The 23,435-nt window shown below is 37.6% G+C and overlaps 1 protein-coding gene across 1 annotated transcript; it reads left to right on the plus strand.

Moving 5' to 3' along the window:
* Nucleotides 1-182: 182 nt before the first annotated feature.
* On the plus strand, nt 183-16,623 carry LOC139977401 (tetratricopeptide repeat protein 12-like). Its single transcript, XM_071986701.1, has 17 exons — nt 183-424; nt 1,218-1,327; nt 1,667-1,691; nt 2,221-2,420; nt 3,231-3,423; nt 4,253-4,441; nt 5,254-5,323; nt 5,910-6,007; nt 6,879-7,047; nt 8,098-8,190; nt 8,418-8,481; nt 8,828-8,956; nt 9,738-9,908; nt 12,028-12,132; nt 12,718-12,817; nt 13,586-13,805; nt 14,693-16,623. Exons 1-17 carry the CDS (start codon nt 265-267, stop codon nt 14,760-14,762), a joined length of 2,166 nt encoding a protein of 721 aa, XP_071842802.1. The 5' UTR covers nt 183-264; the 3' UTR covers nt 14,763-16,623.
* The last annotated feature ends 6,812 nt before the right edge of the window (nt 16,624-23,435 follow it).

A 23,435-nucleotide genomic window follows, 5' to 3' on the forward strand; every position in this document is an offset into this window, starting at 1 on the left:
CCCAAAATAAGGTTCCACTTTAGTAACGCTTTATGACGCATATTGTAGCTATTGGGTTAGTGAATAAGTCATTATGAAACGAATTGTGTAGGACTTTAAACCCAAGATGGACTTTCTATCAATAATTAGTGCATATAAGATGTTAAAGTGAAAATAAAAATTGAAAATATTGATATAAACACAAATATTTGTATTTTTCGGGCCCAACTAACCACAAAGAAATGTAATTCAACGTTGTCTATTTATGTTACATAGTGGAAGCGTATGTTTCTGTTGACCTTGGAGACTAGCTTCCCTCGACTGTTTGGTCAGTTCAACTGTACATTTTCAGCCAGCGTAAAAGTATCATTCTTGATAGCAGAGATGGATGATAACCACGAGAAAGAAGACATGGAAGAGTTTCTTCGTAAAGTAGATCGACTAGGTATGAATAGGCAAAAATTACTTTTCAAATCGTTTTGAGTTTTCTTAGGAAGTACCAGCGAAGGCATATCGCATAGTGCATTAGCGAACGAACCGAATCCGCGAAATGTAAACAACGCGCGGTATATTACTGGGCAAACCTTGAAATAGTTTACCGAAAACTGATTGCTGGAATAAACTTAAAATTTTTATTTTGATACTTTATAATGTTCTGTTATTTCTGATTTCTGTTTCTGTTAAAAACTTGTTTAAAACCCCTCTCGGGAATCACAACGAGGATGTTGGTACGCAGCGCAGCAAGGATTGCTTATTCCAGTCTTCAGTTCTATAGTCCTAGGATAGAAACTATACTGAAAAGCACAATGATTATGTGGAATTTGAGTATAACGGCCACGTCTCCCTGGTTTCAAAAAGGGATTACTCTCGTTTGGGACTGCAACTAGGCCATGATTAATTTGATAAAAAAGCATGAGTGTGGCCCTTTACCTTCTTTAATGAGGGGTTCCCATTTCAAAGTCTTCAAGATCTCAGTGGCGCTGGATTGCCTACGGAAATCATGAGTTACAAAACGATACGTTTTTTGGTTGTCAGAAGAGCACAAGTTACTTTTCAGGAATGTGAGGATTTTACCCTTCTTGGCTAACTTTAAAGAAATCAAAGATGCCTTTTCTCAAATTATGCATAGGCATAGGTCTAATCATATTTCAAAATTTCTTATAACTTACCATCAAGGTCAACAGGTCACTAGAATTTAATCCTGGTATACCCAATGTTTATTCTCCATATTTAAACAGAAGCAATTGTGAATGGAAAAGAGAGTGAAGAGGATCTGAAGGAGAAAGAGGGAGTTAACAGAACAGTAATAAACAAAGATGCCTTTAAAAATGAGCCCACATCAGCCTCTGTGAGTATCTCAGTAAAATTGGCAAGAAATAATTGCCATAATGTTCTATTTTGTACAAAGAATGCCATATTTAATAGACCTTCTTCCTACTTGTCCACATCAATCTCGAAGTCTGTTGGCAAACATTACAGTATTTTGTGAGAAATGAGCAGAAAGTTTGAAGACACAATACACATTTATTCAGCCACTTTCTGTCCACTTTCACTACAGTACAGTATCTTTAGGACTTCAAAATACTATGATCCCATGTTAAGTTTTCTAGAATACAAGATAAATTTAAAAGTAATGTTGGTTTCAAAGTCTGGCATAATCAGTCTTACATATTTTTTTTTTTCTTAGGGAGTGAAAACAGTCACAAATCAAGGTTAGTGTTCCACTTATATGATAATTTATGTTGATAACTCATTATTCATGCATTTTGATGGCCTTACAACATTTGCATAGCAGATGAACCTAGCTTAGCCTATTTTACATGTAAAAGGAATGAGGCAGCTAAGTTTTTCTTTCGCTAAATATGTGATATGTTTAATTTCCTTCCTAGGATATTTCCTACTGAAATCCTGTATTTCCTCCATATTTCCAAATGTTGCCAAATTCAGGTACTTTATGAGTTAATTTAGATTTTTACAGTTTTAGTTTTAATGGGGAAAATTAAGAAGTCGATTGTCTGCAAATTTTGCTTGATCATATCTGCTTCTTTCTTATATACAGTAGCTAATTTTGTTATGATATGTTTAAGTAGATCAAAAGAGCCAATGCTGGAACCCTAATTTAGTACTTCTCTAACCATAGGTGTAAATTTTTCATTGTTCTAAAACTGATGACAACATCAAACTATGATTGTTTTGCAACATTTGACTTTGACCTTGATCCACACTTTTTTTTCTCTTCAGAGGGCTTTCTGAAGAGTATAGAGGCCGATGCAGCAGAAAGAGCTGCGAGGAGGAAGACCAAGACTAAAATGGCGACCAAACTGAAAGAGGAAGGTAACGTGGCTTTTAAAGAGGGCGACTACGAAACCGCTGTAAGGCTGTATTCCGAGGGACTGACGCATCTGAAGGACATGTTGGTACTTTATACAAACCGTGCACAGGTAAGAGAAACAGGTTGTAGATTGCCTCAACCCTCCTCTGCTGAAAGGGGACAAAATGATAGGATCCATTTTGTGGTAAATTTATCTATTCCTACTTGCTTCTTCTCCTCATCTTTTTACTCCTACAGTCCTCATTTTGTTTCATTTTCAAACATATAGCCTAGTAGTCAAAGTAGAGATAATGATGTGACTTAGCTTTGAGAATCCTGCTAAGAAACAAACAGTTCTGCCAAGAAGCAAAAGCAGTACAATAGAACCATTCTACAATGGCAGAAATGTCGAATCAGTCACAAAGTTAAAATTATTTTTAAAATTTTTAAAGTTAAAATTTTTAAAGTTAAAATTAAAGAAACTTCAGCCAGAATGTAACATTATTCTACTATATCATTAATTTTTGTTGGACCACAAAAAGTTCACAAACAGGGTATGGCTTATTTCCTAACTATAAGTGAAAAGCAGTTTTGGTTTTTGTTTTCTGAATTCTTTTCAAGTAATACAGAAAAACTGTTGTTTAATTTGAGAATCATAAATGTATTAAACCCCAATTCAGCTTTCAAGCTTGATTTGAGAGCCAACAGTGTTCCAAAACTGCAGTTTGAGCCGTTCTTGTTTTGCATTTGTATGTGGTTTTAGTGATATATTTATTAAACAATGTTATTGTTGACAAATATTTCTGTTTCTACAGTTTAAACTGGATAGTTCTGCAAAGGGGAGGAGATGAAAGGTAGTGTCGGGATGTACACTAGTGATGTATAAACTTAACACTGATACACAGAAACATCTCTTCTTTTTTCTTCTTTCTTGGTGAAGGCATATCTACATCTACAGAAGTATACAGAAGCCATCGCTGACTGTGAGACTGCTTTATTATTAGATCCAACCTTCACGAAAGCTTTTGTCCATAAGGGGAGGGCTCTTGTGGCACAGAAACAATATGACCAAGCCATCCTCATATTCTCTGAAATCATTAAACACAATCCAAAGCAAGAAAAAATAGCAAAAGGTAAGAAAAGACATGATTATAACTTACAAGGGATAGATTGTTAATTTAATTATTACTGTCCTTTTTTTTTTTCTCTCGCACAAGCCAATATTGATTATCGTTCATAATGTACTAAGTATGGAAGAGAGTTTAATTGGGCTAGTGTATGTATTCTACAACTGAATACAAGTAAGTACTTCTACAACTGAAGAAAAGTAATTACTTCTACAACTGAATACAAGTAAGTACTTCTACAACTGAATACTAAGTACTTCTACAACTGAATACAATTAAGTACTTCATTCAAGCTTCAGGGAGGATTAACAGATTACAGGGCCACTTTATCCTTCACTTTATCTCTTAAGGATATCTTACTTTTCTTGTCTTTGCTTGGCAATTTTTTATCCTTTTCAGACCATCAATGTAACACAAAGAGAGCATAAAAGGGCCTGTACACATCATTATTAGGCAGCTAACCCTGATTACATCATACTTACAGGGTGTTAAAGCAGCCTGCTGTTGCTAGGCAACAGTGAAAGTGAAAAGTGTTTTACTCTCTGGAAAGTTAAGGATTTCAAAAAGTTGTTTGTGAGTAAGAGACAGCTAAGTTACTCTTCAGTTTACCTGACTCCCAATCTCTTTCCTGGTTGACCCATCTTGTGATTTCTCTCGGTCAGTTGTGACCGATAAATCCTAAGACCTTATAATCACCGAATATACTACACAATGCTCATTTAACTGATTTGATTGTAAACAACAAAATATACACAAATTTAGCAAATCGTGGTTCACGATTCCAGAGATCACTTTTAAATTGTATGCTCTCTTACATTATTTACTCACACTACAGATTATATCCGTCAAGCTCAACAAGCCAAAGATACAAACACCGCAGAGAGTAAAGCTCAGAAGTTATTCCTGGAAGGAGATGATCATGCCAATAACATGGTAGATGTTCTGGAGAAGATAAGAACGGAGGGAAAGCCCACCGTATACTATAGCGGAGGCTTGGCAGTGCTGGCGGACATGTTGAAAGATGGTTAGTAGAATGCAGGCGCGTAGCCAAGGGGGGGGGGGCGATGGCCCCGCCCCCTTGAGCATATTTTTTGTGTGTTTTTTATGATATCGCTAGTAATTTCAAGCTTAGATGCAACTTACAAGGCCTGGGAAGTGCCTTTTCCAGCGATCTGGGAGGCATTTTCAGCCAAAATGTTCTTGTGCACGTAGCGCCAACTCGTGGTGGCGCTACGCGTAGATAGTTTTCAATGCAGAATCTACAGCTCTGATAGTTTGCCTACAGGTTCGCCCCTCCCTTGGCAAATTCCTGGCTATGCGTCTGGCAGAATGATGTTAAAGAAATCTCATTGAGATCTCAAAAACATTCATTTAATTTAGTCTTTCTTTTGACTATGTTTTTTTTAATATATTTTTGTTTTTAATTAAGAACTAGCTTTCTATATATCTGACGTACAGTGCGTTGCGATATTTCTTTCAGCAAAGCCCTTTATAAGTATATTTTCTTATTATTAATACAAGTCTTTCAGAGTTGGTCCCTGATATCATATTTGCAATCTCACTTTAATATTCATTCATTCATAGAAATCATTCAGGCTGGTATTATGGTTTAAAGACCGTTATGAGATTCATTGTTGTCATAATGCATTTATAAGGATTTCCTAGGTGTTATTGTCATTGGAACAAACAATGTGGAACAATTTCAAGAAACCTAGACATGTTTCAAATAAATTAATCAAATTAAAGCCATTTTCTTATCAAACCTTGTGGCTCTCTTTGAGAGAGAGATATTACTGATTTTGATACAACCTGTTGTGTTTCACATTTCATTCTCAGATGTTTCTCGAACTTTATTCAGGACCAACAAAGGCCTGGATATCTTCACAGAGAATAGGACAGTCTCTGGGTGAGTAAAGGACTTGCAGTGAGTTTTTACTCCGTCTGATATGCTAGCATAGAGAATAGGACAGTCTCTGGGTGAGTAAATGAGTTGTGGTGAGTTTTAGTCGTTCTGATATGCTAGCATAGAGAATAGGGCAGTCTCTGGGTGAGTAAATGAGTTGCGGTGAGTTTTACTCGTTCTGATATGCTAGCTTAGAGAATAGGACAGTCTCTGGGTGAGTAAATGAGTTGTGGTGAGTTTTTACTCCGTCTGATATTCTAGCATAGAGAATAGGACTGTCTCTGGGTGAGTGAATGAGTTGCGGTGAGTTTTACTCGTTCTGATATGCTAGCTTAGAGAATAGGACAGTCTCTGGGTGAGTAAATGAGTTGTGAGTTTTTAGCTGGTATGATGTGTTAGCATAGAGAATAGGACAGTGTCTCTGGGTCAGTAAATGACTTGTAGGGAGTTTTTACTGTCATCTTGTGATCTTGAGATTAGAATTGAGAAAGCTTTATTAGAAGAGTCAGTACATTAACCTGGATTTTATCTTAAAGGAACATACTCAAGTTCACTTTAAATGTTTAGTAAATGTTCTTAATTTTCACAGAGCAATAACCAAGATTATTAAGGGGTCAAAGGGCGTTGTCGAGTTAGAACTGGTGATGTCATCAGTTGATCTCATGGATCGCTGTATCTTAGAGAATGGTAAGTTTAATTTCTACAACTGGTAAAGGTTTCCTTCCCTACCAGATTAGCTCAGTTGTGTTGTCAACTTAATGTGCTTGTCATGCACTTCAACAAGACTGTTTTTATTCTTTTTAAAATTTTAATTTCCCAGCTGGTAGGAATGTTTTTGTGTGTAACATCCTGTAACTATAGGCTTATATTAAGCCTACACATACATTGGCATTATGTTTGGATAAGTTTCTATGCATTGTATATATTTTGTGGAGATTGAAAATTGAAATGGAATGTAGCTCCTTGGGGGTTTCATTTTGACTAAACTAACATAACCATAATTATTCCACCAAGCAAATTTAAGGTTTTCACCTCGTAGTAGCACTGTGACATAACAAACTGACAATATTGCTGTCCCTGGACATTAAATCACTGATGTTCCCTCAGAAGACTTTTAGTTGGTTATTTCGGAGAGTTGCTCATCACACAGACATCTCAGGAAATCATTTATCCAGTATCACATCGCAATAATGCTATGCAAAATGCTCAAATTGCTATACAATTGCCAAAAATGTGTAGCAATTTTTTTCTAACACAGGAACCATATTATCTTATAAGTTACACACTTCGCAGCCTTCAAACCAACTACACAAAATTTGGATGCTAAATTATTCTCTGCAACTATGCTAAAGATGTTGGTTGGGTTTACTTCTCTGATAAGCACCAACGACCACTGGAAGCAAAACTTAAAATCACTGGTTGGTATAATGGATTTCACAATATAACTACAGCACTTGTAATGTTTAATGTCATGGTAAGAAGCTAAGCCCATACCTTATTAGGAGACAGAATTCAGTCATTAAATATTCATTCCTTTTCTTCTCTGTTATTCCATCAGATGAAAATCTTAGATATTTATTAAAGTTTCCTGGCATTCCTGAAATAATTTATGGACTCTTGGGTTGTTCATCTGAGAGCACTGCCAACAAATGTGTGACGCTCCTTCTAAAAATATCATACCGTCCTTCAGGACTCACTGAAACGTTATCTAACTTGGATATGCAGAGGTAGGTCTGTTTGTTAGTATGTCTGTGTGTTTGTTGGTTGCTTTGTTCAATCATTGCTGTGTGCATTTTTTGACTCATGCATTAGTCTTGTTCAAGACCCTGGCATTCTGCTGTTACAATTAATATTAGTGTGCCCTCACATCATCTTTTGAAAATCTGTCAAAACCAGTTCTTTAAGGCTAATTCCCCTGACCAGCAGATTTGTGGAAGAGCACCCTCAGTTTGTGTTATAATTATATATAATTATATACTATATATTTAATATAGAACGAACGCCTTGACCAAGACTACTCATTCATGTGCTTGTTTACTTTCCTTATATGTGTTTTCTTGTTTGTATGTTTGTGCATACATGCCTTTATAACTATTTCTTTCTATTTTCTTTATGATCTGTTCATTACTTTATTATGTGATTTTTTAATCCTTCATTGTCATTCCTGCCAACTTCAGTTTGGTTTCCTGAAAGGGAAAACTATGGAGTCAATCTTACAAACCTGCAAAATTGTGAAGGGGACCGCGGAATACAAAGTTGGCAATGACTATAATGAGAATCGCAAAGTCAGTAATTACTATTACAGTTAGATATGTCCAGCACGGCAGCATACAGAAACGTTTTACTCTAAGCCAAAGTGAAATAATGGGTCATACATTCGGAGTCTATGCATGCTAAGTTCTTCAATACCGCCCTCATTACCTTTCAGGAAACATTTCATACTATAAGTTTGATTGTTGTTTGGTGTAGTCCTGTAATTCTCTCTTCTCTCTCACTGTGTATTGTATAGCAACTCTGTAAAACCTCTCACAGTCCATTTTTTTAATCAAATTCCTTCCTTGTGCTGAACTGTCTTCTATTTAAACTCTCAGACAGTTTCAGGTTTTCAAGTTTGTGTTGCTATGGTAATTGGTAGTTTGTTTATAGACCACACAGCAATAGTCAAAGGTTATTTCACCCTACATAAGTGGTGGGGCAGTGAAAGTGAGACCCCAGACACTTCCCTCTTTTCATGTTTTTGTCGTCATTGAACAATCAAAGTCTTATTTTGTTATCAGGTTGTTAGTATTACTTCTGAAGTTTGTCCAATCCAGGAATGTTGGTACAGCGGAGTGTACCAAGTTAATCAACAACCTATCTACAGCTGACAAGTAAGTATATAATAATGATAATTAGTATAATCATATGTAATATAATATGTAAATAAATAACTATATAGTGTTGCTAAAATATTGGGCTTTAATAATTTTTGTATCATTTTGCTAATCATATATCAGTTGAAAGAGAGGGTTTATACTCCACAAAATGTCCTACAAATTCAACACAATTTTACATACAACTGGAAATCTTTGTAACCAATTTCATATCATTTCCATAGATTCACTCATCACTTTCGGGACGGAATGGAAGAAGAATTTCTTCCTGCTTTTGAAGAATTATTAGTAAGTTTTCAAAGGATTTCATCTGGATTTGGATAAAAAGTTGATTTTTTATTTCTCTTCTTTGACACTAAGACTGCATTGAATGTGCCATACTGACAAACCTAAGCTTGTGTATAGACTAACACTGTGAAAGCTATGGACGGTAACTCGGTAAAGCTTGTAATTTTGACCATTTTTTTTTGTTGGGGGGAGGTTAATTTAATGACAGTATGGTTAATTTAAATAACACTGTGAAAGCCATGGATGATAACTCTGTAAAAAACTGGTAATTTTTACTTTTTTGGGGGACGTTAATTTTATGACATTATTGTTCATTTTTGCTCTCATTTTTGTCTTCATTAATTAGACTAGTCCTCTCTCTGATAGCATCCTGTCTTCATGCACATCTTTCATGGGTAACATGGCACGTGACTCTGTTATCAGAAAGAAATTAAACAAAAGGACGAAATTGTTTGATGCCCTCTCTGGCTTATTGGTAAGTTTTACCCAAAATTGGTAATATGTGGTTTATTATAAGTCACAAATTTGTTTGATTTTATTCTCAAGTTGATTGTTTTTGGATATATTCTTTATTAAGAATATTAATTTCAAAATTCTGGCCTCAAGGCCACATCCAAATTGTACACCAAATTAATGTTAATTTTCAAGGAGTCTTTCACTCCAGTTTGGTAAGACCTCTTCAGATATCGTTAAATCTCAGTCTTGGCAGCAATAAAAGAAGAACTTGCTGAAATTAAAGGTGGTGTTAGTTCAACCAGGGATGTGACTTTGATTCTTGAAGTTTTCATCTCCAATAATTATTTATATATTCAACAATATCCTTGTACCTTTAAATATAACTACACTACAGCACCAACGAGGCTATTCTACATGGGCCAACTTCAGTTATGTGGACCATATATCTTTGGGACCCTTATGGGACCATATCTAGAATAGAGTTTCACCTAAAACATAGTAACAGAATTGTACTTTGGAATGCCAGATATAAGGTAACTACTGAATGTTTTATTATGTCACCTAATCACCATGGTAACAGGTTTTAAAGTGATTCCTTTTCAATTGTTCAGGTTAGTCATTGGGCCTTTATGTAACACAGAGTTGCCTGTTTCATTGCTGTTAACCTTAAGTATCAAGCTGAAGGTTTTCTTATTTCATATAATCACCATGGCAACAATGTTTTATTGACCCATTGTTCTCATTCAAGTTAAACTTTTACAGGAAAATAACTTCTTATATTTGATTTCTTCTTAATCCAGGAGCATCATGGGAAAAATCTGACCAATCCAAACAGTCAGGATGTCTTGCTATCTGTACTGGCACTCCTTATCAATGTTACCATGGATACAAATCTTTCAACCGACCAATCAGAATCCATAGCGACAAAACTGATACCTTTGTTCGTTGGTGAAGATAGAGAAATAGTTGAGGTGAGAGTATACTTGATTCTTTCATCATCAGGAGTAATAGCTCTTTGACTGGACTTTTGTTGTTTAACACAGAGTAACATTAATGTTACATACCTATATAAATGCTGTTGTACATACATGGTAAATTACTTACTTACTGGGGTGGACTTTAAAGCTGGTCTGGACCTATTGGGCAAAACAGTCTCTGCGCCCCCTCCAACTATGGAAAGGCCAACAATTGAATACTGGGTGGTCCTTGACCCTATCTGAAACAATCTATATTTCATGGCCAACAATACTGGGGGAAAAAATATGAAATAAAGATTTGAGTACAAGGTTGTGGTGAGAAGTGTGCCTGCCCATTGCTCTGGGACTTTGAGCACTGTCTGATTTTGCTACTGGTATGTCCGGCCCAGCTTCGTTAAACCAGCAGATCACATTTTTTTGTTCAAGTGATCAACCAAAGAGCTAAAGATTTAGCTTCATCAGTTAAAAACTCAGCTTTGTTGAATTGGTGACTGATGTAACCAGAATGTGCCTTTCAAAAATATATGAATTTTAGCTGTGAAGTGGCTACATGAAGGCTGATTTCCACCTTCAAATAACTACTAATTTAAGTGACTCTATGAAAAAGAAAATAATTACAACTGAATATGGAAATATTATCCCTGATAATCATGTTAAGAACAACATTCAAATGATCACAAACCAAGTTATCAGTCACCTCAATAAGTTGATTTTTTGTTGCTTTAAATATTCCTGGCAGTCACATGAAAGTTTAGTAAGTATGAGGTATCTATTCTTACTTCCTACAGCCATGGGCGGGATTACGGGGGGGGCAAGAGGGGGCATTTGCCCCCCACTTTTTCCCAGACCTTAGTTGTTTTTTTTGTCGTTTTTGCAGACAAATGTGCACAACCCTAATCGAAATTATTCCCCCACAACAGCTCTATCAAAATAGGCCTATTTGATTCAAATCTAAGTCGAATTTGTGATTAACATAGTAGCATGAAGCATGCAGAATAACTGGAGCTAGAGCTAGCACATGGTTCGCAGCACAGGTTACGAATCCTGGAGCTAACAAACTAGCGATTCAATTCTGCATGTGATGAATCCGCGGAATGTGCTACAGTGCTAGCTTCAGGAATTGATTTGAGATTGAGATTTGAATTGAGAAACGATTTACGAAAGCCAAATTTGCATATTGGGTATATCAATAATTAAATTCAATATACTGACACATGACATCCCCCCCCCGTGTCATTCAACAATATGCAATGGCAATGCCGATGTAATTTCTTTACTGCTCGAAATCCTGAAATGATGCATGCAAATCGAATAATGTAAATTACAAATTGGCACTAACACAGCAACACATTAAATACATTATTACAGTATACAGAACTCGGCAGTTTCGGTAGGGCTGATAAAATAATGTGTGGCTTCGAGTTCCGTTTTCGGATCTATTCTCGATGATGAATGAAACACTTACGTTTGGTTTTGCATAAAAGTGGGGGGGGGTGAAGGTATGTTCAGGCCCCAATATTTGCCAAGTGCTCCAAGAAGTGGGGACCGCGGGAAGAATTTCGAAGTGGGTGCTGAACATATTCTTGATCGGTCCAATGCACAATACACTAATAATTTTAAGGGGAAAGAACTGTCTAGATGTGATTTATTGTTACCAGAGGTGTCATATTTGCTGATCTAGGATTTCCTTTTTGCTTAAATTTCGACGCTCCTTGCCAACCGATGATGGCGCTCCGCTTAGATAGTGACGTATAACAAAAGTTGTACACCACCATCTGACCATATCTTCTACTATTAATCCTCTTCAAATATTTAAATGATAATTAACTATCTGGATACAATTGCAGACATGAGATCCATATTTCAAGGATGGGTACATGCAGCTTAGAGCACTCGGGAAGTGCCGTTTCCGGCCATCTGGAGGGTTTGTAAAGCCAAAAAATTTCTTGTACGCTCCGCGCCAACCGATGGTGGCGCTCCGCTTAGATAGTCTTGATGGCAGGTTTGCCCCCCCACATTCACAACTCAAATCCCGCCCCTGCCTACAGCCTTTCATTTCTCCACAGGTTGGTGTTTTTTTAATAACGTTCATACCCTTTCTTTAACCTTTCAGAGATCTCTTACTTTGTATGGCAGATTGATTCCCCAGTCGCCCTCGGCGATCATCGTTTCAGCCATCGAACATGGTCTTCCAGAGAAGCTGCTTGGATTTATTCGAGTAAGTCCATGTTAAAACGGTGTTGGACAGTTAGCGAAGACATAATGTACTACAGAAATGTAAATTAAACCACCAACGAACAGTCTAATACCTTTATGAAAATGAGATAGGTCAGCTCTTTGATGATGGGAGGGAAGGGAAAGGGGGGAGGTGGGGAAGGGAAGGAGGGAAGGTGACAAGGGGGGGGGGGGAAAGGGCAGGGAGGAAGGGAATTGAGGGTTACATAGTCATTGCAACCACAGTCCATATTCTTGGAAGTAAACAAATTTTTATAAATGTTGGAAAGCTTGATTGTTTGATCCTAGCAATTAATTGAATATGAAAGGATATAAATTACTCCCCCCCCCCTCCCCTCCGGTCATAGAACATTTTTGCCATAGATGTTTTATAACATCGTTTTACCAACTTTTTTATTTTTTGTACCCATTATAATGAGATTCAAAAGATTTTATTAAACCATGTGTTATAAGTAAGTACAGTACATTTTTTTAAGCATTCCCTTTAATCTCTTCAAGTAATACAGATTTACATCCAGTTATATTATTTGAGAATTATAAATCTCCTTTTTTTCCTTTTCACTAACAGGATGAGAATCGTGATCTTCATAAGGCATCTATTAAAGTATTGACACTCCTGACTCAGGGAAGTAAGGAAGTCAGGAAGCAGATTGTAGCAAGCAAAAAAGGTAAAAATCTTAGGATATGTTTGGAATGAAAGCATTAAAACAAAATCCTGGTCCAAACGTTTTCAGAGACTTGTGTCCGAATTGATTTTACAGTGATTGTTAGGGACACTAAACGGTCAGAATGTGGATTGTAGCAAGCAGAGAGAGTGAAATTATCTGTAAACTAAAGTATCGGATATCAAGCACAGAACAGAAGGAGAAAAAATAGACATAAATAGAAAACAATGCAGTCCAAGAGTTTAATATGTTTGTGTCTTTAAAAACACAAAGAAACGTCTCATGCCGGTTATCTGACCTAGTTACGAATGAGGTGTAACAGAAGTATTAGACACCACCATCGATCCCAGAAAATACACACACAGCTTGCTACCGTCGGTAATTAGACACTAGTGTACAGTCAATACATACAGGCTGCGGTCAATGCCCACAACACAGTGTACATAGCAGCGATGGACATCTCAGGTCTAGATAAAAGATAACAAGGTATCACGTTTCATTACTGTCTGCATTTTGTAACGACAAGAAGAAAACGTCACTTGCAAGCAAAAGGAAGGTAACTTTTTCAGAGCGCGACCCATGGTTAGGGGCGAGTCTTCAATGCCTTTAAGTGGTTTTCCATTGGTTCTCAGGGACACAGAAAAGTCATAGAGGAGATCGTAAGCAATCAAAAACTGTGAAATCGTATTTAACAGAACTGTATGAAACCTTGGGAGTCAATCCTGTCTTTCTGATCAGATCACATCTGTTTTTCAATCATTGGTTTTTCAGATTTCAAAAGAATTTGCTCCTTGTTAGACCGAGCAGATGACACAACAGTTGCAAACACCGCCCTCTGTCTCAGCCATTGCTTTGATGTTGATGGAGCGTCTTCTGTGTTGGAAGAGACCGACATTGTGAGGGCGCTGTTGGAGAAAACAGACACAAGCAATTCAACAATAAAGCAGAATAGCGCCATCGCTTTAGCAAAGCTTGCTATGGGCAACCAAAGGTAAGAAATCATAAAAGTTATAAGTTTTGCTTCACATAGCAACTTGGTACTTCTTAAAGGACTTGAAAACAACATGGCGCCATCTTTTATTTTTATTTTTGTGGTGTTGTTTATTTATATTTTCAACATTGCTAGTTTGGAGTTTGTAAACATTATTAGTTGTACTACTGGTTAGTTTAGATCACAGGTTCTAAATTCAGTTTCTATGAGAGTGTAACCATTCCTTGGGACTGAGAGTAAGCCAGAATCAAACTTGTTCTATCTAAATATGCCTAGCTTGAGCAATGTACAGGGTAGGCCAGTGGGATACTGAAGCCTAAGGCCCCTAGGGCCCAAATAAACTGAAAAATACAAGATTGAAATTCAAGTTTCCTTCACCGATGCAACTGAAATCTTTTATGGGTCAGATTTGGCCTGCATACTGCCTATTGCAAACCCCTGAGTAAGGTGTTGACCAAAATATATGGTGTGTGTCTTTTATTTTGTGTCATGTACCCATATAAATGTGTGTCAATACACCCCCCCCGTGGACCAACCATAGGGTGGGACGTACAGTGTTCCCAAATCACATGGGAATCATTTTATGTATGGTTACACTCCTTTCCATATGACTGGTATGTTCACTTAAATTACAATTATGATCTTAATAATCATTTCCTACAGTTTACCGCAACGTCAGCTTTCATATGTGCAGCAGCAAAACAGACTTCATAAAATAATATTTTTTTTTATGTATGGGCTAAGTAAAGAAACAATTAACCCCTGTAAATGTCACAAATGTCCCTAACTTTCATCACGTCCACCCCCACCCACCCACCCCCCCTGTCTTCTGATTAATGCAGATGTGCATTCAGGATTTACCTTCTTGTTCTTTCTCTCTGTTACAGACATCTGGAGAGACTTCGTGATCTTGGTGGCATCGGGATCCTCCACTCATGTATGAAACATGTCAAATGAAATAAAAGACCTTTGTCTTACTACATGAAGAAAAATGCCAGTTATCACCAAACCCACCAACCTTACCTTCTCTTAGTTCCTTTCCTGTATCCAACCCCTTATCCTTATTTCTTTGAGGTACCCTCGCAAGAACCCTACACCTTCCTGGTACCCTTTCATCTTTTGCTTGATCTGGGAGCTGCCTTCATGCCATTGGTACATTGGTGATATTTGAACTTGGAGCTACCTTCATGCCATGGGTACTTTGGTCATCTTTGATCTGGGAGCTACCTTCATGCCATGGGTACATTGGTGATCTTTGAACTGGGAGCTACCTTCATGCCATGGGTACATTGGTTATCTTTGATCTGGGAGCCACCTACATGCCATGGGTACAATGGTGATCTTTGATCTGGGAGCCACCTTCATGCCATGGGTACATAGGTCATCTTTGAACTGGGAGCCACCTTCATGCCATGGGTACATTTGGTGATCTTTGAACTGGGAGCTACCTTCATGCCATGGGTACATTGGTTATCTTTGATCTGGGAGCCACCTACATGCCATGGGTACAATGGTGATCTTTGATCTGGGAGCCACCTTCATGCCATGGGTACATAGGTCATCTTTGAACTGGGAGCCACCTTCATGCCATGGGTACTTCGGTCATCTTTGAACTGGGAGCTACCTTCATGCCATGGGTACATTGGTTATCTTTGAACTGGGAGCTACCTTCATGCCATGGGTACATAAGTGATCTTTGAACTGGGAGCCACCTTCATGCCATGGGTACAATGGTGATCTTTGAACTGGGAGCTACCTTCATGTCATGGGTACATTTGATCATCTTTGATCGGGGAGCTGCCCTCACAAAGGATGTGGTAATGATGACACCCAGGACACTGTCACTGTGACATTTGGAAGGGCGGATTGAATGAAGTCAAACCGTTTCATTTCAAAGGATGAAATATCATTAACCTAACTATACACAGTCTGATGTAATCCACATAAACTGGTACCAGAAATGTTGGAGAGAGAAAAAAAAATGTTAACAAGACTGCTCATCTACTGCAAAGAGGCCTGAGTAGGGAAAAGTAGAAGTTAGATGACCTAATGTTTCAATCCTAGGAGAATCTTTTTTAGAGACAAACTTAAAAACTAGTTAACTTAGGGTATCAGCTACTGCTTGGTGTAAGACCGTGTAAGACCTAGATTAGATTACCAGCTCTGGGAATTGTGAATGTATCTATTTATAAGTACAAATAGTTCTACTGTTGTCAATCGATTCGTCGACGATTTAAACCACAGGCCTAATAAACAGATTTTCATGTGACCTCGATAGTTGAATGGGTGTTGTTTGATACTTCAATCCCATCAAAGTGTAAGTCTTTACCTTGAGTATTTAAGCTTAATTTCCATATATAAAACAAAAAGTCGGAAATTGAATTTATCAATGTCTCTTTACGTGCAGGGATTGATTGATACTAATATTTTAATGTTTCTGGGCGAGGAATCCGTCATGATCCAGTATAATTTATTACTTACTCCCTCATCAACTTATAATTAGTGACAGCAAATCTCGAATAGTGTCCTTATTTGGTCAATTTTCAATATTTTTCAAGTATTATTTGACAAGGTTTGGTAAACTTGTGAACCAGACACAATAAGGTGCTTCCAGGCAATTATTAAACACTTTATCCAGGCCTCAGTGCTATCTTATTGATCCCACATTTGTTTTAGGGGTTTTGATCAGATTTCGATCAGATTTGGTCGTACAGTACACCTAAATACTATATTTTAGTTAAGGCAAAGTTTGTGTAATGTTTTTTATATTTATTGTACCGAAGATTGTTGGTCGTACTCATGTTTTTCTTAGTTAATTTATAATTAATTTCTCTTAGATTTTGTTTTAAAGTAGGCCTAATACTTTTATTGAATTAAGTTACAGTTTGTGTGATGTTTTATATTTATGTAACTAAGATTGAGTTCTTAATAAAGGCAGATACAATTGAGGTCATGTGCAATTTGTCCATAGTTTGTGTTCTTTCAGCGACTGAACTTTATTAAATGCTTAAATTAACTCATGGAGGTGGGAAGGTCCCCAAGTTTTGGGATAGCCTATAAAATAAAGCTTAAAAGCATAAGACATTGCATGTATGGTGTCCAATTACAATCCCAGAAAGAAAAAAGTAAATAATGCCAATCTCTAGGAAAAATTCTGATAACAAGAATTCCTCACCCTTACAACTACAGTATGGAATCAACTGTATATAGACTACAGAGTCAATTGAATAGACTATAAAAACCAATTGTATTAAGAATATTCCACAGCTTTGAAACCAAACCAATCATATAGTTTCTGTCTGCGACTCGGAAATGTATTAAAACAAGTGTATTAAGAATATTCCACAGCTTTGAAACCAAACCAATCATATAGTTTCCGTCTTTGTGTCCCCAGTCTAAGTTCTACATGTGTCAATGCATCGTCTGTGACTCGGGAATGTATGAAACCAATTGTATTAAGAATATTCCACAGCTTTGAAACCAAACCAATCATACAGTTTCCGTCTTTGTGTGCCCAGTCTAAGTTCTACATGTGTCAATGCATCGTCTGTGACTCGCAAGGGCGGCGGAACCGGGGGGGCACAGGGGGCACGTGCCCCCCACTTTTCCTCAGGTTAAAAATGTGCCCTTTTTCTACCAAAAAATTTCTAAATAAAAAAAGAGTTAACAAAGCGAAACCCACGTCGAATGAAATATTTCGGGAATTTTTAAATGTTACTACCACAGGCGTAGGAGCCCAATTTGAATTGGGAGGCTGTAACGACTTGCCCGAAAAATATTACCAAAATTTTTCGCGCGCTCCGCGCGCGTTCAACATGGCAGTATGCATATCATATAGGCATGCGTTGGTTATTACATCGCATGCCAATAACATACAATCATTTGTCGTGTTATTACGCTTCCAAATTGGTTAGAATTATTGGGAAAGTCCTTACAATAATAATGATCATAATAATATCAGTTTAACCATTGAAAAACACATAGAAAATTATTTTTCTTTCAGTATTTTCACATATTTCATTTGCTTTCATGCATGTATCGATCGCGTGTGCAGGGACTTGGACTTTATAATGATTTCACCTCATGTTGTCTTTTTCCTTGTTTCCCAATTTGCACATTAGATATTGCAGTGCTAATATGCATTGTTTCCTTGAGAGGGGGGGGGGGGTGGTGGCGTTGATGGAGTGATGTGTATACGCAAATAAGATAATACAATAAGAGTTATAAAGGGTACTAAATATCAGGCTGCATCAGTCCAATCGAATTTCTGCTAAGTGCCCTTCGACGTTGGTGCCCCCCCCCCCCCCCCAGATTGGAAGTGCTTCCGCCGTCCTTGGTGACTCGGGAATGTATGAAACCAATTGTATTAAGAATATTCCACAGCTTTGAAACCAAACCAATCATATAGTTTCCGTCTTTGTGTCCCCAGTCTAAGTTCTACATGAGTCAATGCATCGTCTGTGACTCGGGAATGTATGAAACCAATTGTATTAAGAATATTCTACAGCTTTGAAACCAAACCAATCATATAGTTTCCGTCTTTGTGTCCCAGCCTAAGTTCTACATGAGTCAATGCATCGTCTGTGACTCGGGAATGTATGAAACCAATTGTATTAAGAATATTCTACAGCTTTGAAACCAAACCAATCATATAGTTACCGTCTTTGTGTTCCCAGTCTCAGTTCTACATGCGTCAATGCATCGTATGTGACTCGGGACCACCAAAACATATCTATTTTACTTGTTTGGAATAATAGTGACAACATAAATTGACATTTTGACACTTGAAGAGTTCCATTTGTTCGTAAACTGTTATCATTAAACAATAACTGCAATTTAAAAAGGTGAAAATTCTCGGTCATGGTTGTCAAGACATTTAAGAAGAAGTGGCTAATAAGGGCACCTGTTTGAGGTAATAATTCTTAAGTGAAAATAAACATTTCTTTTTTATCGGCAAGGGAAAGCTTTGCCTCTCAAAGTTTTACCGTTGGCCTTTTGTGGTTGTTTCAGCTTGTTGGAGTGGTTTCTTGTTACAGATGGTTAAAGATCAGAGTCCTATGTCTTAAAGCAGAAGTTTAAAGGTTAGCGATTCCCTTAACTTTGAACAATCGAAAATTGATAAAAAATTAAGCAAGCACTTTTCTTACCAATTCTAATTTACAAAAATTATTCCTAGACGTCGAATCGAGTAAAAATAGAGCGATGGTGGAAATTTGTCCTGTATATTGCTGATTGGCGGTGATTATCTGTTCAATTTATTACTGATTGGCTGTGATTATCTGTTCCATATATTGTTGATTGGTGGCTATCAATGATTATGTGTCCCATATATTGCTGATTAGTGGCGATTATCTGTTCAAATTACTTTTGATATATTTGACTTCTAAATGATTCTTTTTTTTTTTTATCTGCAATGACCCCACGGCAGCAACCCCTTCTTTATAAAATACTTCATTCACATCTGGCCTTCCATAAAGATTCCGGTCACCATCTAAATCAGTCTGGGGCAGTTTGGAGTTTATTATTATTTATAAGCACACACTTGCGTTTAGAGGTATTTGTATAGACCTAAAGTTATGAACGTTTAAAACTTTATTTTTGCTGGGGGGCCTTTCCACAAAAGTTAAGCCTCATACCTTAATCAGTCTGGGGAAATTTGGAATTTGGCACTCCCCCCTCCCCCACTCTCCAACTTCCCATTAAAATTATGTATACGACACTGTGAAATAAATACGAACATATTCTTAACAAAATACAGAAATCTAAATCGATGTCACATTTTCTTCACCAAGCTTTGAAAACTAACTGGATAACTTATTTTCATCTTCAAACCTTTACTTTAAATTTCTGTCATAAATAATCAGTTAACCTCGCGACACTTTATACGTTATACGTTCGCCCCTATACCTAAACGTGTGGGTTCTAACCCATCACTTAATCAATTATTTTCCCTTTTCAGAGGAAATAACCATTATTTCCGATAGTGCATGTCTCTCAAATGACCTCTGTCACGATTTCAAAGTTAGTCTAACAAAAGATTCACCAAATTAGATTTTCCCTCCCCCCAGTGAAACGATCTCTCTTCGACCGACGGCAAGTCCCATGGCTACTAAGCTCACACCGATACAGTTTCCTCAAAGACCTCGTCGAAACTGTGGCCTGTGATCGCTCCTACAAGCAAATAATACCAGTGGTCATATTCTTAATATCATTTCATATTGATGGTGATTACTTTTTGTTTAGAACCAGGTGTTGGAAATTAAGTTAGATCAGATACACCCTGCTGCGATCACACCGGGAAGGTGAAAATGGGCTTCGGCCACGGTGTGGCATCGGGTTGCCCCGGGTAGGATAAAATGGCGTATTTACCGAAGCAACATTAAAGGGATCCAACCACGACACTTTAACATTTGTCGTAAGGCAAAATTGAAAATGTGTGTGTGTGTGGGGGGCAGGGGGGTTTTATATGCAAGAAAGGTAAAAAATGAGAGAAATATCTTGTTCTTTTAGTGGTCGATACACGTGACCTGCACGAATAAACGAGGATCTTGATTTCGTAAACTGTATACGCTACTGAGAATGACCAAGCTGTGGTCTATAGAAAGGGTAAGGGGGACGAAGGGGGGGTATGGATAGTTAACAAAAGCAACAGATGTTACATAGGCATCCCAAATCCTAATTTTTCTTTTACTTTTTCCCGTGACGGAAACTACTCGATTAAATGGCGTTCCTTGTATCAAACTCATGTACAAACTCCTCTAGGCAAACAAAATCAAAATTTGGGGAAAACGTTACCATTCTTTCTATATACTTTCAATACTAACGGATAAAAATAATGGATATTATACGTGAAGCCTATCCTGATATTATATTGGAATTTCTCACTACCTAACTCAACCACTATAAGTTTATCACTGTGATCAGTTCCGCTATATTATCATAACTCGTGTCGATTCAATTGTAACTTTTCTCAGCAAATGTTATGATTATTTTTTCTCTCGGTTTCGCCACGCAACCCCTTTAAACTGACCAACAACTCTTCACAAGTCTTCGACATGTAAACGAGTGGTGACGCTTTTCACAAATTATGTTTCAAGTTGTCAAAACATAATTAAAATAATATTTGATATTAAGAGAAGACCTCGAGCATGACGTGTGACTTTTATTGAACCGTGATTAGTCACGTGATCAATTGGAGATACTTAAAGAGGTTAGTTACACCGTGACGACGTTTGGTGGTTATAATGTTTAGGTACAAAGTTATTGTTGTTGTTGTTGACAGTTGTTGTTTATTGCATTCACTGAGAATAATCGCATCCCGATATTATGTTTTGTTGATATTGATGTGCATTTCTCAGGTTTCATTATCATTATTCATGGGGGCATCTAGCCATTTTCCATACACGGAGTGATATAACCATGACCTATAGCTTCTTCATCTATCCTTGTCGTTTTACTACCCTTTCTGTCTTGTTGAAAAGTCGCAAAACTCGCCATCCAACAGGCGTATATTTATAAAATGATTGCGTATCAAGAAACCAGAACCCAAATGTACACGTTTTATGCAAATCAGGAAGTGAGTAATAAAACCATGTTATAAACGACTAAAACAATTCATCATGAACACATCATATCACTGAGGACACCCTACCTACCTACCTACCTACTTACCTACCTACCTACCTACCTACCTACCTACCTACCTACCTACCTACCTACCTACCTACCTACCTACCTACCTACCTACCTACCTACCTACCTACCTACCTACCTACCTACCTACCTACCTACCTACCTACCTACCTACCTACCTACCTACCTACCTACCTACCTACCTACCTACCTACCTACCTACCTACCTACCTACCTACCTACCTACCTACCTACCTACCTACCTACCTACCTACCTACCTACCTACCTACCTACCTACCTACCTACCTACCTACCTACCTACCTACCTACCTACCTACCTACCTACCTACCTACCTACCTACCTACCTACCTACCTACCTACCTACCTACCTACCTACCTACCTAACCTACCTACCTACCTACCTACCTACCTACCTACCTACCTACCTACCTACCTACCTACCTACCTACCTACCTACCTACCTACCTACCTACCTACCTAACCTACCTACCAACCTACCTACCTACCTACCTACCCACCCACCCACCCACCCACCCACCCACCTACCCACCTACCCACCTACCCACCTACCCACCTACCCACCCACCTACCCACCTACCCACCTACCTACCTACCTAACCTACCTACCTAACCTACCTACCTACCTACCTACGGTACCTACCTACCTACCCACCTACCCACCTACCTTCCAACCTACCTACCTACCTACCTACCTACCTACCCACCTACCTTCTTACCTACCTACCTACATACCCACACACCCCTTCCCTTCCACGGGTAACCTACCCTGTTTCTGAGCAGTTAGGTATATCTTGATAAAAAAAACCTATCAGCCTTCAAATAACCACATCTCCTCGAACTATACATTGAGGTTATCAATTCACACATTATTGTGATTAATAAAGTTTCCACATTCTGAACTAAAGTGTCCTTTTGCCTAAAACTACACATAACCCCTTTAAACATAACTTTGGACACACCGACGTTATCACACATATATAAACGTATAACAGTGTTACAAGGTATTATATAAAAAATCGACCTAATTAAATTTATTTGAAACTAAATATGAGTGACTCCATCTATTTTGATCGCGTTGTAATATATTTAATATTTTCACGTCAGTATAGCAAACGGCCAGAGTATATATATATACATATAAATATATATATTTATATTAATATATAGTTAACACGTGAATCATGGTAACGTGAAATCATTTAATTTAATGTCGTTGTACTCGCAAGGCTAACTGGCGATACGTGATAAATTGCTCCAACGTGATAATATTTTCAATTCATCCGTTGTAACAAATAATCATTTTGTAACGTCGTAAAGTTATTGCTAAAATGAAATGTTCAGTGACAGGGTGAAGATCTGAAAATTGTTTGCGTATAACCGAGCATGCGCAAATGCCTAAAATAATTTGCCTCAAAAGTCAATCAAGCACATATAATCACGAACATACCGGTATACATTTCATACTGACGTAACAATACACAAGAGAGACAACAAAGAAACTGAGATGCCGAGGGGAATTACATTACATATATTCCGCGAAGTCAGAGCAAATCATCTCATATTTCAAGATACGCGCATATGATAAAACACATGTTATGTACAAATGTGATAGGCGTTTGCGCCTGAATCACATGATCTGGCACCGGCAGTAACTCGTACATGCGCAGTATGGATGGTGAAAATTCCCCCACCCCACCCCACCCTCTCCACCTTCCTAGTTTCATTATAAACTTTAAATTTCATTTTCTGTTATACCACATCTCACATATTTATATTTCAGTACAACAGTCTGGCTGGCCTAAAAAACTATGATAATTTAGTAAAATTAGCTGATCTGAGACAAGAGGGGTCTGAACAATAATTAAAACACTTCTAACAATGACAGTAAATAATAGTCCTAAATACCTCCCTCACTAACACCAGAAAATGATCTGTGTCCGAATGGTGTGGACTC

Source organism: Apostichopus japonicus, chromosome 12 (genome assembly GCF_037975245.1).
Source record: "Apostichopus japonicus isolate 1M-3 chromosome 12, ASM3797524v1, whole genome shotgun sequence".
Lineage (NCBI taxonomy): Eukaryota > Metazoa > Echinodermata > Holothuroidea > Aspidochirotida > Stichopodidae > Apostichopus > Apostichopus japonicus.

Bases quoted from the DNA above. Each gene is read 5' to 3' on its own strand.
- LOC139977401 (XM_071986701.1), top strand. From the start codon at position 265: ATGTTTCTGTTGACCTTGGAGACTAGCTTCCCTCGACTGTTTGGTCAG. The intron at 4,442-5,253 runs GTTAGTAGAATG...TTTCATTCTCAG, and splicing joins GGCGGACATGTTGAAAGATG to ATGTTTCTCGAACTTTATTC. The intron at 6,008-6,878 runs GTAAGTTTAATT...TTATTCCATCAG, and splicing joins TCGCTGTATCTTAGAGAATG to ATGAAAATCTTAGATATTTA.